The sequence below is a fragment of the Larus michahellis genome, chromosome Z (genome assembly GCF_964199755.1).
Source record: "Larus michahellis chromosome Z, bLarMic1.1, whole genome shotgun sequence".
Lineage (NCBI taxonomy): Eukaryota > Metazoa > Chordata > Aves > Charadriiformes > Laridae > Larus > Larus michahellis.
In genome coordinates this window covers 76,736,883-76,753,720 of record NC_133930.1, presented here as the reverse complement: position 1 = coordinate 76,753,720, position 16,838 = coordinate 76,736,883, and the positions used below count along the sequence as shown (strand labels likewise).

The 16,838-nt window shown below is 41.2% G+C and overlaps 1 protein-coding gene across 2 annotated transcripts; it reads left to right on the top strand.

Moving 5' to 3' along the window:
• Positions 1-1,432: 1,432 nt before the first annotated feature.
• Positions 1,433-14,847, top strand: INIP (INTS3 and NABP interacting protein). Of its 2 annotated transcripts, XM_074570348.1 has the most exons (6): positions 1,433-1,563; positions 1,789-1,971; positions 2,464-2,550; positions 9,978-10,080; positions 12,559-12,649; positions 14,441-14,847. In XM_074570348.1, the coding sequence occupies exons 3-6, from the start codon at positions 2,526-2,528 to the stop codon at positions 14,534-14,536; spliced, it is 315 nt and encodes a 104-aa protein (XP_074426449.1). In that variant the 5' UTR covers positions 1,433-1,563; positions 1,789-1,971; positions 2,464-2,525; the 3' UTR covers positions 14,537-14,847. The 2 variants fall into 2 exon arrangements, with proteins under 2 accessions (XP_074426449.1, XP_074426450.1); XM_074570349.1 differs by lacking the exon at positions 1,789-1,971 and having other exon boundaries at positions 1,482-1,563.
• The last annotated feature ends 1,991 nt before the right edge of the window (positions 14,848-16,838 follow it).

Here is a 16,838-nt window from a genome sequence, read left to right as displayed (position 1 = left end):
TCCACAGTATTAATTAACACAGCTTTAAAGCAAACAGAAAACTCCCTGAGATTGTCAGATGTTTGACGGTTGCTCGGGTGCTGGTTTGGGTTTTCATTAACACACACAAAAACAGAGACTGGTTTTACCAGGCAAACAGTGTAGGTAACCAAATTCTACATCTGGAAGTTACAGGTCTCAAGACATAAATTTGTTCAGTTTTACAATTTTCACACTTAGTGAGGCTTTGAGAAGTAAGTATAAATGCATGGACAGACAGAATATTTGGTTAGCAGAACATTCCTGTGTCACAGAATTTGTATGCATAATACCAATGCACACTATTTTAAGTCAAATGAAATGTTATAGATACTGATAGGATTTTTATACATTCTGTACACTCTTAAAAATGTAATTTATTTTTGCATCATCCAGTACAGCTGCCTGCAGCACAAGATCTTGAAAAACTGTTAATTGCTTTCAACAATTGTATTTGGTTGTCCAAGCTAATAGACTAGTGTGGCGTTCTGCACTGGGTACACCCCGTGTATGTTCTTACCAATATAAATAATTCCATCATAACTAAAACAACAGTTCTTATTAAGCTCTTTTTCCACTTTAAACCTGGAACGTGATGAGGTTAAGGACTTCTAAGACTTGACGGAAGAAATGAAAAGCTCTGCAGTGTATAGGACGTTTGACTATGAGATCCGAGGCCCTCCTTGCCATAATTGTCATTTGCTCAGAAAAGCCTGTTAATGTGCACCACCAAAATCTCAGTATTAATATCCTGCACTAAAAGTGTATCTAAATAAAGATATCTTGAACTATGATATACTAAAAAAAATATATTTTCTGTACTTATCATCACATTTGGTTCTAAACTAAAAAGGCCTTTATTTCATAAAAATCATTGCCTTAAAAAAAAAACAAACCACCCTGCGTATAAAGTTTAAGTAGGCAAAGTGGCTGATTTCTTGGCTAGCCAGAGGCCAGCGCTGGCCCCACCTGTTTGCAGCCTCTCACGTTATTTATTGCCGGTCTTAAGGATTGATTTTACCCGGGTATGATCAGAGCTGCAGCTGTTAAGGCCCACAGTTCTCAGTTCAGGTTATTAAAATAACCAACGGCGGTTATTTTAACCACAAGGACGTAAAATGGAAGTCAGAGATTGCTGTTTGACAGCTCAGGCTTGATCACTTCATCACAGACTCATTTTAATTGAGAACAAACCGTGCGTTGGTGCGGTGAACGCGCGGCCCGTTTCTGGAACTCCTGCCAAATAACGCTGCGTTTAAACTCAAACTCGGCGCCTAAGATTTAAAAAAAAAAAAAAAAAAAAAAAATTAAAACAGGCCTCTCCGACCTGTCCGTCAACCCACGCGCCGTGACGCGCTTCTCCGCCGACGGGAAGGAGAAAGGCAGCCGGGCGGGGGGGGGGGGGTGTGTCGGCGCACGGTTTGTGTGTCATGATGACGTGGCGGGAGCTGATTGGCTGGGGCGGGATGGCAGTGCGGCGGGCGGGCAGCGGGTAGGGCAGCGCAGCGCAGAGCGGAGCGAAGCGAAGCGCAGGCCCCGCAGTAGGTGGGTGGCGGGGGCTCCGCGGGGTTTCCCGGGGCTCCGCGCCTGGGGCCGGCCCGCTGTCCGTCCGGTAGCCCGCCGGCGGGTGAGGGAGGCCTCACGGACCCCACGCCAGGCCTCCCGGGCGGCCGGGCCTCCCCGGGCCGCTGCAGGCCAGGCGCTGCCTCCCCGGCCCTGCCTCCCCTTCTTAATTAGTGCCGTTGTTTAATTACTTTCTCGTTGCATTAGCGTTGCTTGGGGGTGTGCTTGTTGGCTGCCTCTCCTGCTGAGTCCCGCCCGAGGCTTCCGGCTGGCGCTTCCCGCAGGATCCGGCGCCCCCGGCCCTCCTCGCCGCCCGGCGGAGCTGGAGTCCTTCGCCTCGGCGCTTCGCAGCCCGGCACCTGCATGGAAACTAGTTGATGGTGGCCCGAGGTGACGTACGGCTGAGGGGAGGGCATCCCTCTCGGTTTTGCCACCGCACACAGGGTGATAGGCCTCGGCAGGCCTTTTCTTTCTAATTTTCTCTCCTCAGTCAGTTTTCCTGAGTTGGAGCCTGAGCTGAGGTCTTCCAGGGCTGTAGCATTTAAGGAGTATAACGCTTTAATGCGATTCTTAAGTGTAGGCTGACATGCTTTGTCAGCAAGCAGTTCTGTTAGGAATAAGTGTGTATGATTCCGGAATGACCCTAAAGATTATTCTTAAGTTGCTAGAATATGAAAAAGAATTGATCACAAGCGTTGATATTTCAAGATAAAAATTTCAGTCAGAACAATATCAATAGCATTACATATTTTAAGCAATACACATGCTCTGTTTGGCTTATGCTTTGTCACAGTTGCCATGTTTATGAAATCTATAACAGAATGAAATCCAAGCTTTTCTTTTAAAGGAGTATGTTTATCTTGCATTATACCTGTTTTGCAGATATTTGTGGGGTTAAAAGATTTGAACTGCAACCGAATAACACTAGGGCTGAAAATTGAAGGATGGCAGCAAATTCTTCAGGACAAGGTACGTTTTAATTTAAGTACTCAAGGGGAAACACTATGTGCAAAATGTCAGTGAAGGCACCAAAATCATAAGTTAATTTTATAGAAAGAGTCAAAAGAGGAAGAGAGGCAGGCAGGTGGGGCGGAAGGTAGCAGAATGTCAGCAAGCCTTCTGGGAAAAGACACACACATTAAATGGTTGAAAAAGACCAGTCATGTCTAGGGATCTCCGAATTATTGTGCGTTCCTTCATGCTCAGGTTAGGAAGTACCTGTCATGCCTGTGGTGCTGTGGTTATTTCCTAAAGCATATTTCAGACACTTACAACAACTAGCATTGAAGAGCTTTTGCGCTCAGCGTCAGGGAGTGGCCATAAGTCTTATGTGTTCCATGTTGTGACGGAAGCAGCAAGACCCAGGCAGTAATATCTGTCAAAGATAGATAGCAAGTGGCCAGGCCTAGGAGGAAAAGCCAAATAAAATCGTAACACTAACTCTGATTAATGGTGGCGTATCCGAATTGCATCCGTAAAATCGTTCAAGATGTGGAAGCGGTCCGTCTGTCTAGCTGAGGCGTTACAGGGAGCTGAGGGTCGGGGCATGGGGGGCATCAAACGGCTTGATTGAAGGAGGGTATTAAACCGCCCTCTAGAGGTGCTTTCTGGAACAAAACCAGAAGAAATGTGATGGTCCAAAAGACAGATTTTTACTTGCTACTTGACAAAAAAAAAAGCTAGTTTTTGTAATGCTTATTGAGCTTTTGTGAAGTGTTGAGAGAGGAGTACTGCATATTGCAGGTCGTTGTCTGTTTGCAAGTTTTGACTCTGAGCAGTTTGTGGTACAAAATGGTAAATCTTGCTTTATTCTGTGAATACTAAGCATCATTACAAGGTATAGAATGTTGTCATAGAGGGTTAAAAGTTACTTTTTCTTAAATATGAGAGTTTAGTGAGAAGTGGGATGGGGTTTTAGTGCCAGAGTGCCTTTGCTTCCCTCCAGATTCCATAGGCTTATAATTTAATAGAGTTGTGAAATCTGCTTGTATACTTTGAGATACCCTTTAGAGACTCACTAAAGGAACTGTTTAATTATCACATGAAAATTGTTTGCACTAAGCAGGCAAGAAACACTATCAAACTTAATCACCCAAATGAGCCTCTAAATAATACACCTAGGAAAATTAGAAAGGAACAGGTAAATATGAGCAACATTTCAAGCCTCTGTATCTTTCTCTTGGCCAGATGCAGTCTCGTAGTGAAAATGATTGAGACAAATAACAGCATTTTCAGCTTGCTTGTGCACATGTATTGGTACTGTACAAGCAATTCATTCTGTCGTTTCCTTCTTCTTGGACAAAAGGAATAGGGATTTACTGAAACTGGAAGGGTTATGAATGGTAGCGCTTACTCAGACGGAACTGTAAGGATGAATTAAACATTAGCCTTCTACACAGGTAGACCATGTTTGTAATTTTTTGTTCTGAGTTTTTTCTTTCTCTAATCAGTACTGGGTATTTTCCTAGGAGTTAATTGAGTTTTCTGTTCATTTCAGACTTGGACTACAAAGGTTAAGGTTTTGTGGACTGAACTTCACTGGAATTTTAGGAAAGCAGTATTTTGATTAGAATCTCAAAAATTTGGAGCTGCATATGAGAGCACCCAAATAAAATAGAACAGAATGAAGGCCTTATTTCAGGCCGTTAGTGCCATATAGAACTGATTGTACTGATTGTATGAGACTGGTTACATCATTTAAAAAAAATAGAAAAGCTTTTAGCATGCTGTGTATTGTCCAGAAGATGAGCTCTTAGATCAGAGTGGTACGTTTTGGTAACAAGGAAAAAAAAAAAAAGCAGCTTCTAAATTACTGTCAGGTGCTTGGTAATACACTGCTGCTGCGGTAATACTTCACAGTACTTAACGCAACTTGCATTAATTAGGCTGCTCTTGTATTGCTTTTGCACAGCAAGGTCAGACCATACCTTGCATGTTATTAAAGACTCCATGTGTGAGTTCTTCTCGAGGAAGCCCTCTGAGATGAGAGAAATGTGACAGGAAGGAACTCTCCTTTAGGTCCTCACAGGTGGAAGAAATACAGGTCCTGCTTCAGACAGGGCTGAACCTTTCTGTAAAGAAGAGTTTTGGTACATTGGAAGAACCAAGCTCTTGAAATACAGTAGAGAATTCTAAGGTTCAGGATGCGGCAATTCTACAAGGTCTCTTTCTGTCCTGGTGGGTGTTTATCCTTTTGTTGTAAAGGTATGTGAGCACATTCATGTAACACAGCCTGAGCAGCTAGATTTAGCATTCTGATCACTGAGTCTGTGTTAAAAAGGAAGATTGTGCTGCTTTGCATTAAATTACATCATCATCTATGAACTTTGCTGCACTGCGTCTGAGTTTGATCTGTGTGCAAGCATGGTATTTGAGGGCAGTAGCATATCTCTTCCCTGGAGAACTTTGCGGCCATAAAGACTCAATGACTTACTCAATGACCTATGCATGTAGCTTTTTTCTGGAGGGACAGGCAAAATATTAATATATGCTTTAGTAATTCAAGTTAATCTACTGAATTACTAATATCCCTTTTGTTTGTCACACAATGTATATGAAAGCATATCCGAATATAAATTGTTACTGAAAAGTATTGATGTGCAGCAGACTATTAGATGATGTGTTGTGATGCCAGTACTCATAAGCAAAAATGGAGATCAAAGTACAGTTACTCCATCCTTTTTCCCAAGTGTTTTGTGTTTAATAAGGTCTTTGGATGCTAGTTTTTAAGTGGTTGCTGCCCCACTTCATAAAGGCTACCATTTATGAAAGAATGCACTTCAGTAAAGAAATTGCTGTGAAATGCTTTCTGAATTGAGCAGGCGGAACAGTGCGCAGTAGCAGTGCTTTCTAATGTGCAGAGTGGACATCCAGCTTTGAAGCTGCTTTTCCAAGTAGAAGTGTATCGTGAACACACAGTGGCGGAGGGAGCTTTTGTGCTGTTACACATCTATGAACAAACGATAAATAATGTGTGTTAGAAAAAACTTACACGTACTGTGAAATTGAAGCAACCAATAGATCAGAGAAAAGGGATGAGATGAAAAGCAAAAACTTTAAAGTACATAAAGGTAATACTGTTTCTTGCCATGCAGAGTTAGCTAGTAGAATTAACTGACATAGGTATCAGTGAGGTAGGGTGGTAGGATTAGGCGTAAGGATAGGTTAAAGAGCAAAGCTTGCTGTGAGCTCTTAAAGCTACCGGTATCACTCAGCAAGGCATCAACTTTCTCTGATTTTCTGCCTTTCACGTGCAAAACATCAATGCAAGTAAACTTTAGCTCCTGCAGAGAGCACATAATACAATGCTTTATGTCAGAAAGAACAGGTTTAAATTTTAAATGTCTTGAATCTGCTACCTTAGAGGGTAATCTGAGGATCCAGGTGCTCAGTTTGACATCTGACACTGCCATTAACCTATTTAGCTGCCTTGAGCGGGTCATTTTGTGTCAGGATTCTTTGAGTCTGCAAAGCAGAGAATATTAATGAACTGCAATATTCATGAACTGTTCAAACTCAAAATAGTAGGGCAACACAGCTTAGCTTAGGGAAGTCTAAACTTAAACCTTTACTAAGATGTTGCTGTGTCTGAAAATCTACGCTTCCCTTTACAGATGGGAATCTGATCTGTACTAAGGATGCCTATTATTTTATTTTTGCATGTCCCCTTTTTTATTACTAGAAAGCAGAACAGACATATCAAACGTACAGAGGAAAAATTACTTTCCTTGTAATTGAAGTAGGAAACTTCTGTAGCTGTTTCAAGTTGGTCTTTATGGAAGCACTTTGGGGTCCTGTACAGGGAAGAATCTAAATGGAAGTCTCACTTATATATTGCCAGATACGATGAATTATTTTGTAAGGATGCCAAATTTTCACTCTGAAAGGGATTTATCCTGTCCTGCCCTCACCATTGTTAACTTTAAATTAGCATGTTTTACTTCACATTTTAAAAAAGTTTAGAATGCCTGTAGAACCTTCACATTACTCAGCTGAGGAGCACTAACATGTACTTGTGTATGTCCTCCTCCATTTTCTCAAGTAGGCTTTTTTTTTCTACTTACCGTTAACAAATTATTGTAAACCAATGACTTTCAGTACATCAGGTTGCTGATGGGCACTGTCTGAATTCTAGAGCAAAATACTACTTTTTTTTTTTTTAAAAAAAAAAGCTAACACCAACCCTTTCTTAGTAATAGAGGGCTAGTAAAAGGAAGAAAAAATACTTGGGTTTCTTCTGAATCCCTCTAGAGTTTCTGCCATATGATACTATAGCAAGACTTGTACTAAAATGGAAGACACTGATAATCATAGAATCATTTAGGTTGGAAAAGACCCTTGGGATCATCGAGTCCAACCATCAACTCCACTTTACAAAGTTCGCCCTTACACCATATCCCTTAACACCACATCTAAACAACTCTTAAACACATCCAGGGATGGTGACTCCACCACCTCCCTGGGCAGCCTATTCCAGTGTCTGACCACTCTCTCTGTGAAGAATTTTTTCTTAATGTCCAGCCTAAACCTACCCTGCTGCAGCTTGAACCCATTCCCTCTTGTTCTATTGCTAATGACCTGTGAGAAGAGGCCAGCACCAGCCTCTCTACAATGTCCTTTCAAGTAGTCTTAGAGAGTGATGAAGTCTCCCCTCAGCCTCGTCTTCCTCAAACTAAACAGTCCCAGCTCCTTCAATCACTCCTCATAAGATTTATTCTCCAGGCCCTCCACCAGCTTCGTTGCCCTCCTCTGCGCTCGCTCCAACACCTCGATATCTCTCTCATATTGAGGTGCCCAAAACTGGACACAATACTCAAGGTGTGGCCTCACCAGTGCTGAGTACAGGGGGACAATCACCTCCCTCCTTCTGCTGGTCACACTGTTTCTAATACAAGCCAGGATGCCATTGGCCCTCTTGGCCACCTGGGCACACTGCTGGCTCATGTTCAGCCGCTTGTCAATTAGAACCCCCAGGTCCTTTTCTGCCAGGCAGCTCTCCAGCCACACTTCCCCAAGCCTGTAGCGATGCATGGGGTTGTTGTGGCCCAAGTGCAGGACCCGGCACTTGGCCTTGTTGAAGCTCATACCGTTAGCGTTGGCCCATTGGTCCAATCTATCCAAGTCTCTGTGTAGAGCCTCCCACAGTCTCTTGCACAGTTTCTGATCGTAGTTTAAAACAAGCATTTAAAATTTTATTCTTACATGTCCTAAGCCTTTCTGAATCATACCATCTGCTTCACAATAAGTGTAAGCATATTTAGTCTTCATTTTTTAGTTGACAGCAACTTACATTAAAAAGTGGTCTCCTTTTTCTTGCCTCAGTCGCCATATCATTTGAATTCCAAACATACATTTAGATCTATGCATTTCAGGATAAGCAAACATTAGCAGAAGGCTACTGAGTAATATGTCAAGTATTAAGCTTTTTGGCTGAGAACTCTGTAGAATGAGTATACAGATATGGTGACATTAGCTCAGACCCTCTTAGAGGTACTTCAGTAGTCCATTGTCTCCAGAATTTATAAGAAAGTAAAGTCTGGGGTAACTGTAACTCAGAAATGTTGAATCTTAGCTTATTGTCAAGCTCTCTCAGCCTCTCTGCATTCAACTGTGTTTTAATGCTTCAAACTCATTGCAAGTGCAGGGTGTTCAAAAAAAGATAGTGTAAAATACCTAAAGAGCAGAGAAACATCAAAGACCTGAATCGATACACTTACAAAACAGAGGGAGTTAAGTGGAACTAATGGCATGTAGGAAGGAGAGGTTAACAGACAGGAAAATAGCAATTAATTAAATTTAATTAAAAAATCTGTTAACAAATGTGAAGATGATTATGGGTGATCTTGCATAAAATCACAGTAAAATGTAATCAAACGACTGTTCTTTTTGAGAACTCTGAGACACCAAGGCTCAAGGGTGTGCATTAGGCATAGTAAAAGAAAAAGGTGAGGCAAGGCAATACGGATGCAAATTATTATTTAGAGTGGAAGGTTTCTACCTGATAATTGTCTCCATCATTGAGCCATGCAGATGAAAGGAATATCGTATTATGTAATTGAGCAGCAACAGAAGATCTCCCAAAGGGAATGAACTTTAAGTGAAGCTACTGAAAATAAATTTGGAATTATTTTACCTTGCCATGCTAATAATCCCCTTAAGAGTTACCCTGTCAGGCCTTCACAACAGCTTGTGGGCTACCATTTTTAGTGGTATTGCTAAAACGCACTCAGGATGGGCGCGGGGGCACAACATGCAGGAGTTTCCAATGGGAATGACTTTAACTTTTTGTATGAAGGAAATAAAGGAGATAATTTGAGTTGTACATATTTTATATATGACAGTGTAGTGGTTTGATATTTATAGAATAGTATCAAATTAGAGATGAAAAAGAAGTGTATATTCTTGACATGAGGAGTGTCCTTAGTGGCACAGAGGCCTGTAAGGGTCATTTCTGTAGCTGTTGTCCCCAGTTGTGCTGTACAGGCATACTGGGCAACAGCAGGGACTTGTGTACCTGGTTGTTTGGTGGCCGCAATGAGATCCTTTACCATGTAGGAGTCCTGCGTAAGTACAGCAGTTTTGCCACATTTTCATTTAGAAGGCAAATTTGAAAACACACAAATGGCAACTATCGTAGGCATTTTCAAAGTTGCCTCAGTCACTGCACTTCGTGACCCCTTCTCTAGTCTACAGGGTCCCCTTTGGGAGAATGATGTACAGTGCAAATAAAGGCAGCGTTCTCTTACTGTGCCCAGACAGTTTACTTTCGGTTCTCTATTCCAGCGTAGTGGTTGTAGTCAGAATAAGGGTTGCGTGTATATGGAAGGACATCGGTGTATTAAAACTAAAACTTTTCTGTATGGATTGAATAAAAGGTTGTAATTTTTTGTGTAAGCACATGTGCAGGTTTAGTGGTCATCAAATTCTTACCTGTTACATATGTAAAACTTCTATTATAGTTTGAGTTCACTGGCATGAGAATTAGGCCCCATGTGTGTATTACTCCATTATTATAATTGAGTTGTATGCTCAGTGACTGCATTTTAAATCTAGAACCTGGTAAGTACTTTTTTTTGAAAGGCAAGTATTTGATAATGTACCTTGTTTATAGCTCCAGAGCTTGCTTGGGAAGGGGTAGGATCTAACTTGACATAGAAACCTGTATTTTAAAATGTATTAATATGTATGATAGCTTAAGGAAGCTATTTCATGTTGTAAAATGAGAAAAGGAAAAATGAAACCTATTTATTAATAGACTTTCAAATAGGTGCAAAGCCTTGAAGATTAGTATATTCGTCATAATGTCATATTGTACAGAGACTTCTTAGTTCCACAAGGTTAGAGTTGGGCCGTAGAAATCAAGTAAATGTCTAATATTTTTCTGTCATTCCCACCAGGTTTCCAGAATAAAAATAGGGTTGCAATCCTGGCAGAACTAGACAAGGAGAAGAGAAAGTTACTTATGCAAAACCAGTCTTCCACAAATCACCCTGGAGCCAGGTATTTTATGTTCTTAGCCCTATTTGGACATCACTGATTAGATCAAAGGGAAAAAAAAAAAGTGAGCTGTAAACTGACATAAACACTAATGGGAAGTGTTTTCTGACCATCCTCAATAATCAGTCAGAGACACCTTGCACTTTACGAGCATATTAGTATTTAAAATGGTTTACAGCCCCTGAATTTTGCCTTACGTAATTTCCATTTGAGAAAGGGAGAAACAAATATGCTTACTCAACTGTATTAAAGTTTACCTTAAAGGAGAATCAGAGCAGGCACTGAGAAAGCATTTAATTATTAAGCTAAAATGCCCTAAGGAATGGAAGTAGCAGACCATTAATTTCAGGGTACTGTGTGTTTAGAGAAGAGCAGTTACAGCAGGGAGTGGGTTATCCTTGAAACTCCCTGTGTGCCAGACAAAGCCAGTTTATGTTGCTGCAGATCTTGTAAAAGAAGGTGTGCTGTAAGGATGATTTTACACTGTAAGGTGTAATAATCTAATTGAGTTTAGGAGTTGTCACTGGGATTTCTCCCATCTAAACCAAAAAGATTAGATTTTTGTTAAAAATCTGTAACTAGAAAATCACACTGTGGTTTACTTGGAGAAATTGAGATAGTTGAACTTGTGGGTTAGCATGAAATGAGTGCAGTGCCATATTCTAGACACAGTGTGTTACCTGCAGTCTCTCACGTTACATGCAGAGTCAAATACACTGAATACAGTCTGAGTATTGCTTGTGTCTTTTTTCAAGGAAATTCTAGCTCACCTTTAATTCCTTCATACTGTGAAAAAGCATGCAGAATATTTGAAATCGCCTGAGGTGGATCTCTGATTCACTCTGTATACAGTTATTATTCAAGCAAAATTATTGATTAGAGAAGAAAACAGAAATATCATACTGTTACGTACAACCTCTGACTCCTGACAGCAGTGTTTTGTACTCCATTGCAAGTCTGTCAGAGTTTCAGGGTGTGCTTATTTGCTTGCTTTTTTCTTTAAGGAAAAATAACACTGTATGCTAGTGAGCAGAATTAGAATTTACTAATTTTGAAGGTGGGGATGGGGTGGGTGGAGGACCTACAAAGCAGCAGCCAAACTCTCTGCTTTGGCATGGTGGGCTGAGGTATGACTTTCTGAGAAGCTGACAGTTCTGTAGTAGGGATGTTGTGCTTGATGTGCCCATGGCCAGCGTAAGGATGAATGTGTTACCTTAGGGTAACATCTTAGGGAACCCTTAGGGAATCATCTATCCAAGAGCAGAAGAACTCTCTTGAAAAGTGTCATGAATGTTATGATGAAGCCTTAAGATTACCTACAGAAATCAGGTGGAAAAGTTAGAGGGTACAGAATTAAATGGAAAATAAATACCTTCAAAATAACTGAAAATATTATAAGTAAACTGAGTAGTTCTTTTCTCCAGCAGTGAAGCTTATCTTAATATTTGTCATAAAATCTGTTCAGAGGCTTGTTATTTAGCTTTCATTATGCCCTTAGACATAGATTTGACTAAAGGTCTTTTCATGAGCGTGGCTGCTTTTGATTTACTGAATCAGCTGTTGACATTGAAGCTGCTGGGAAAGGTCAGTTGATGGGTTTGCTTGGATCCCTTGTCGTCCTTCATACTTTTGTCTCTATGACTGAGGAGAGCTGGGCTTTCAGCACCAGCCTCCTCCAGAGCCAATTTCAGAGGTAGTTATGAATTGCCTTGCAATATGGCTCTGATAGAAACCGGTGAGGACTCCCATCTGGAGTATGGCTGATCATGTTACTTATACAAAGTTTGGGGGGCAGGAGGGGAAGTTAATTGTTTCTTTTGTTGGTTAACAAGGTGGACAAGCCTTAAGATGCAAAAGCCAAGAAAACATATTTAGAAATTTTAATTTGAAACCTAATCTATGCTGCACTGAGATAGATAAGCAAAATCAATTTTAGGTACTCTGAGCCATCGTCGGAGGATCATTATTTCAGTTACATCATGGGAAGCTCCTCTACCATAAGCAGTGAGCTGCTGCCCGCCTACCAAAGAACTGGTCTTATACTGAAGACTGCAGAGCTCTTGTTAGTGCTTCTGTTTATCGCAGTCTTTTAGAGCAGTCACCGAGTGACTGGGTAATGGTGAAAACAAGAAGCTGTTGTTTTAAAAGTTGCTGACATTGTCTAACATTGCACCCCAGTGGTTCCACTGACTTCAGCGGGACTCCACCCTTGAGCAAAATCTACAACAGGCTTCAGGACTGTGAGTCTTCTGGGTTTAGTTTGGCATCAGTTGTTCATGCTAGGTCAAATGATACAGCTGTGGTCACTCCATTTTCCATACCTCTCTTATCTTAGCAAATAGTAATTCCAAACAATAGTTAACAATTGTCAAGCTATGAGTCAAATAAATTGTGAGCTGTGGAAGTCATGGAATCTATGGCTGAAATGACAAGGACAAATTTTTTCCTGCTGTATATATCATACCATATTGGGTTTTGCAGCATTGCACTTGCAAGATCACCGCTGAACAAGGATTTCCGTGATCATGCTGAGCAACAGCACATCGCAGCACAGCAGAAGGCTGCACTGCAGGTAAGCCGATAGTCAGGTTCATTTAGCTTGGTCCTGTTTTAGGTGTGCGTCCCTTCAGAGAGCAGTCCTGCACCTAGAGAGAATGAAAAGCCCGTTTTAGAGGGTAGATTTCATGCATTTCTGTATTTGTCACAAATGACGTTTCTTCTTCTGTTACGATGAAAGCTTAAATCTATTGACTCATTCTCCCTTGATAACGGTTGTAAGAATGTAGCCTACAGTATCGTCATAGCTGTTTTGTACATCTCAGTCAAGAGTCAGTTTCATTATACTTCCAAATGTGTCATCGGGCGTAGGGAGAAATAGACACGTGGCTTTCCTTGGTTGAATATGAGTAGATGTCAAGTAAATACCTTACAGTTACAAGTGACAGGGGTAAAAGATTTGAAAAACTTACTTGTACATTTACAGGCTTCTATTTGCTGCTATTTTGCTCATGTCTGGCAAGATTGATTTGGGTGTTGAATTTGGAAATTGAGCAGTAAAGCCAGTACATGGCCACCTGTCTTCCTGGCACTCCAAACAGATTTGTAAGGCAGCACAGGAATGGGAAAAAACATTGAGATGCAAACTAGCAATGCTGTTATCATATCTTTGTTGTATTTCTGTCACCCAGTAAAGCCCCCCAGACTGCTTCTCTGAAAAATGAATGGGAGCAGAACTGAGCTCTGGCTGGTGTCCTGTGTTGATCACAGAACCTTGTTGGCTGGGAGGATCCTTGGGAGATTTCTAGTCCAGTGCCCTGCTCCAAGAATGACCAACAGCAGTGCTATATCACATTGTTCAGGGCATGGTCCAGTTGAGTTTTGAAGCTCTCCAAGGATGGACTTCTCACACCCTTTCTTGGCTCTGAGTCAGGCTCTGTCTTATCTATATCCTGTCACTGGGTATCTGAAAATAGCGTAAGATTTCCCCACAGCTTTCTCTTCTTACGCAAAGCTCAGTCCTCTCACTACCCCCTTGGTTGCTGAGAGCTCCAGCCCAGTCCCCAGCTGCCTCTGGGTCTCTGTTGGATTCCCTGCAGTTTGTATCTCAAACCAAACACAGTATCACAAATGCAGCCTCATGGGTAGTTTCCCCTGGACTAAAGGCTGTGCTGTTGCTGATGCAGCCCACTGAGCTGGGAGCCTTTATCACTGCAAGGGCACATTGCTGGCTCAGGCTAAATTTGGTATCCACTAGGGCTTTTCCTTAGTGGTGGAAGGAAGGAATATGCAGGCCATCCAGCTTACTGGAGTCCAGTCTTTGAACTGGGAAAGCTTACGTATGATTTGACAAAGGTTGTCCAGAGTCATAAGCAGCAGCTGCCCCCCTCAGGTGAACAAACATATATAATACATCACATGAGCAGAATGATGGAGTCTGATGTTGTACAGGAGTGTGTCTGGCCGCATGTCACTTGACATACAGCCTCAGGTTGTGTGATGCTACTGACGCACGCTTCTGGCAGTCATGTGTGGCAGCTGTCACGTACCAAGACCTGCAGGCTGGTTATAGATGGGAGTGGAAGCATGGGGTCCAGGCAAAGGAGAACGATCCAGGGTTCATTTACCACTCTCCCCACCTCCATGGGATTTGATGAAAAATGAGCAGCAGGGAATGGCCAAGTTATTTCCTTTGATGGGCCCTGTTCAGATGTGGATGATCTAAAATGCCGGGTTTGAATTTGACTATCAGAGCTGAGGAGCAGACTGGGAGAAATAAATAATTAATGCTGCAGAAGCTGTAAAGTTTTGAATTATATCAGTGCTGCGGGGAGTTATGCTTTAACAAATGTTTTTCTCTTTCCAGCACGCACACGCACATTCCTCAGGATACTTCATAACTCAAGACTCTGCATTTGGAAATCTTATTCTTCCTGTCTTACCTCGACTTGAGGCAGAATGAGGAATGTTTTTTCTCAGAGCTGCAAGGTCTGATTTTTGTCTGAAGCAGGAACTGTCTGACCTTTTAATTTCTTTACTTATCTTAAAACCTTTTTTTTTTCCTGGATTTTTGTGGTTGCCTTTCGGGAGTGTGAGCTCTAAGGATGAAAAAGCAATGTTGTTGAACAGCAATTTTTATCCTGTATTTCTGTTCCTCTGTCAGGTCAAAGGCAGATGTAAGACTTCCTTGGTGTGTGAAGTGCATAGAGCTTGCTTTTCCCTGTTTCTGTGCTTCCTTTAAATAAATGTCCAAACCAGAGTCATCAAGAGATACGCGCTGTCAGCCTTTGTGTTTCTTATTATTGTGTACGGTTATTATATTTGACTTCAATGAAAGACAAAAGTTACTTTGTCCATCAAAACAGACATCAATTTATCAAATGCATCATTCAGTCTTTCTTGTTTTTCCCCTGTATGCAGGAACATTGCTGGTGTACTGTTTGCTGTTGTACTATCATCTGGTCTCCAGTCCTTAGATATAGTGAGCCTGCCTCTTACTTTGTTTTGTGAAATACGAAAATGAATTAAAGCGGTGAAAAAGCAATTGTTTCAAACAGTCTTTTAACAGACAAAATAAAAGAACTCTTAACTTCTCTGGACATTTCATATGGAAAGTGTTGTCTGCAAGGACAATTCTGTTTAAAAGGTCATATTTTTCTAGTCATACCTTCTTTAATACTTGTTGTATTTCGTTTTGTTTGCTTTTTTCCTTCCTGTCTCCATGCTGAAAGAAAATCTGTGAATCTTAAGGTAAATTATTTTGGAATTGTGATCATGTTACCTGGCAACCAAGTAACTTAGAGTGAAAAATAGTCCTTACATACATGTTCTTCTATCTTCACAGCTTTACTAATAACAATTATACTAGTACATTGATTGCTTTACCTGTGGAGGCAAGTTTTGGAAGACAAAAAGGAACAGGAGAACTTAAGTGAGAACCAGAAATCAGAAAGCATCTGTTAAATTGGTGCCCATTTGAAGCAGCTCTGTCCTTTGCAGAAGTAACTTAGCTGTCCCATGAGGCTTCCAGGGTTATAGCCTACAGATTTCCTTAGGGACATTCAGGTATCCTGTTTCCATCTGCAGGGGATTGCCTGAACCCAGTAAGCAAACTGTAAGCACTGTTAACAGTTCCATTCCTCGTGACTAAGAATACAGCAAGGACCAAGAGACTGATGCATGGGGTAAGAGGAAAATGCCACCACTTTCATATACACCCTTGCAGAAGCTGTAGCATACTGGAGTGTTTTCAGTAAGGAGAATCTTGTGGAGGAGGCCTGATAGAGCTTAAAGATGTGCAATTGTAACATTAACTATTCATATCATGTGTTCTTTGGGGGGTCTGATGTGGTGAATCGTGGGAACAATGATGGTTTCTGTGGGCAATGGAGAAAGGAGTAGTGTCATTTCTGTTTTCCGTGGTTGGCTCTGTGTATCTTTTTCCCTTTAATTACCAAGAGTAACTTCACCATGAAGCTGTCATGACCACTCATTATTCTGCAGTGTGAGCTGAGTATCTTAGGTGCTTTGAAGAAAAAGATCTCTCTCTTCTCAGTGGTGCCCGGTGACAGGACAAGGGGCTACGGGCACAAGGAAGTTTGGATTTTAGATTTTAGTTGAATTAGAAAGGTAGGTTGGACATTTTATCATTAAAGGAGCTTTCTTTTGTTGTTTCCTTGAGTGTCTGCTTTCTCTAGAAACAGACCCTCTGTGCTAACAAATGGAACTATAAAATCTCTGTGTTTCTGTGCAGACTGCGTATCATCCAGGCAAAGAAACAGTAAAGATCCTTCTTCTTTGGAAAGCTATTGCTCCAGTGAAGGAGTTAAACTTGCTGGCTGTGTTGTTTTCATCTTGGGTATCGAAAGATCTGCTTTGGGAAATCCAGGGCCTGGGCTCAAAGATGGAGGTATTCAAAAGAGGGGGAAAATTGACACAGCTGTTGTAATATTTTTAAGTTATAATGCCTCAGATTATTCTGTGTCATCATGAGGGACTTGGTGATGTATGAAGATATAATTAACTGTCAAAGATACAAATGTTGTATATGGAAGCTTCTCTCTTAGAAACCACAGACTGTAGCAATTAGTGTCAGATGCATCAATTTGTCTTGCCACTCTTACTTTTTCTTCTCTGCTATTAATCAGTATTAAAACCATTAATCTATCCCTGTACAGTAATTTCAGCAAAATCTTTTCTCCTGTTGGAATTGCATGTTCAAATTCAAATCATTATTAGTTAAAATATACCTGAACCAGGAAGTG

Coding starts and splice junctions, on each gene's coding strand:
- INIP (XM_074570348.1), top strand. CDS start 2,526: ATGGCAGCAAATTCTTCAGGACAAG. Junction 2,551..9,977: donor AGCAAATTCTTCAGGACAAG/GTACGTTTTAAT, acceptor CATTCCCACCAG/GTTTCCAGAATAAAAATAGG. Junction 10,081..12,558: donor ACAAATCACCCTGGAGCCAG/GTATTTTATGTT, acceptor TGGGTTTTGCAG/CATTGCACTTGCAAGATCAC.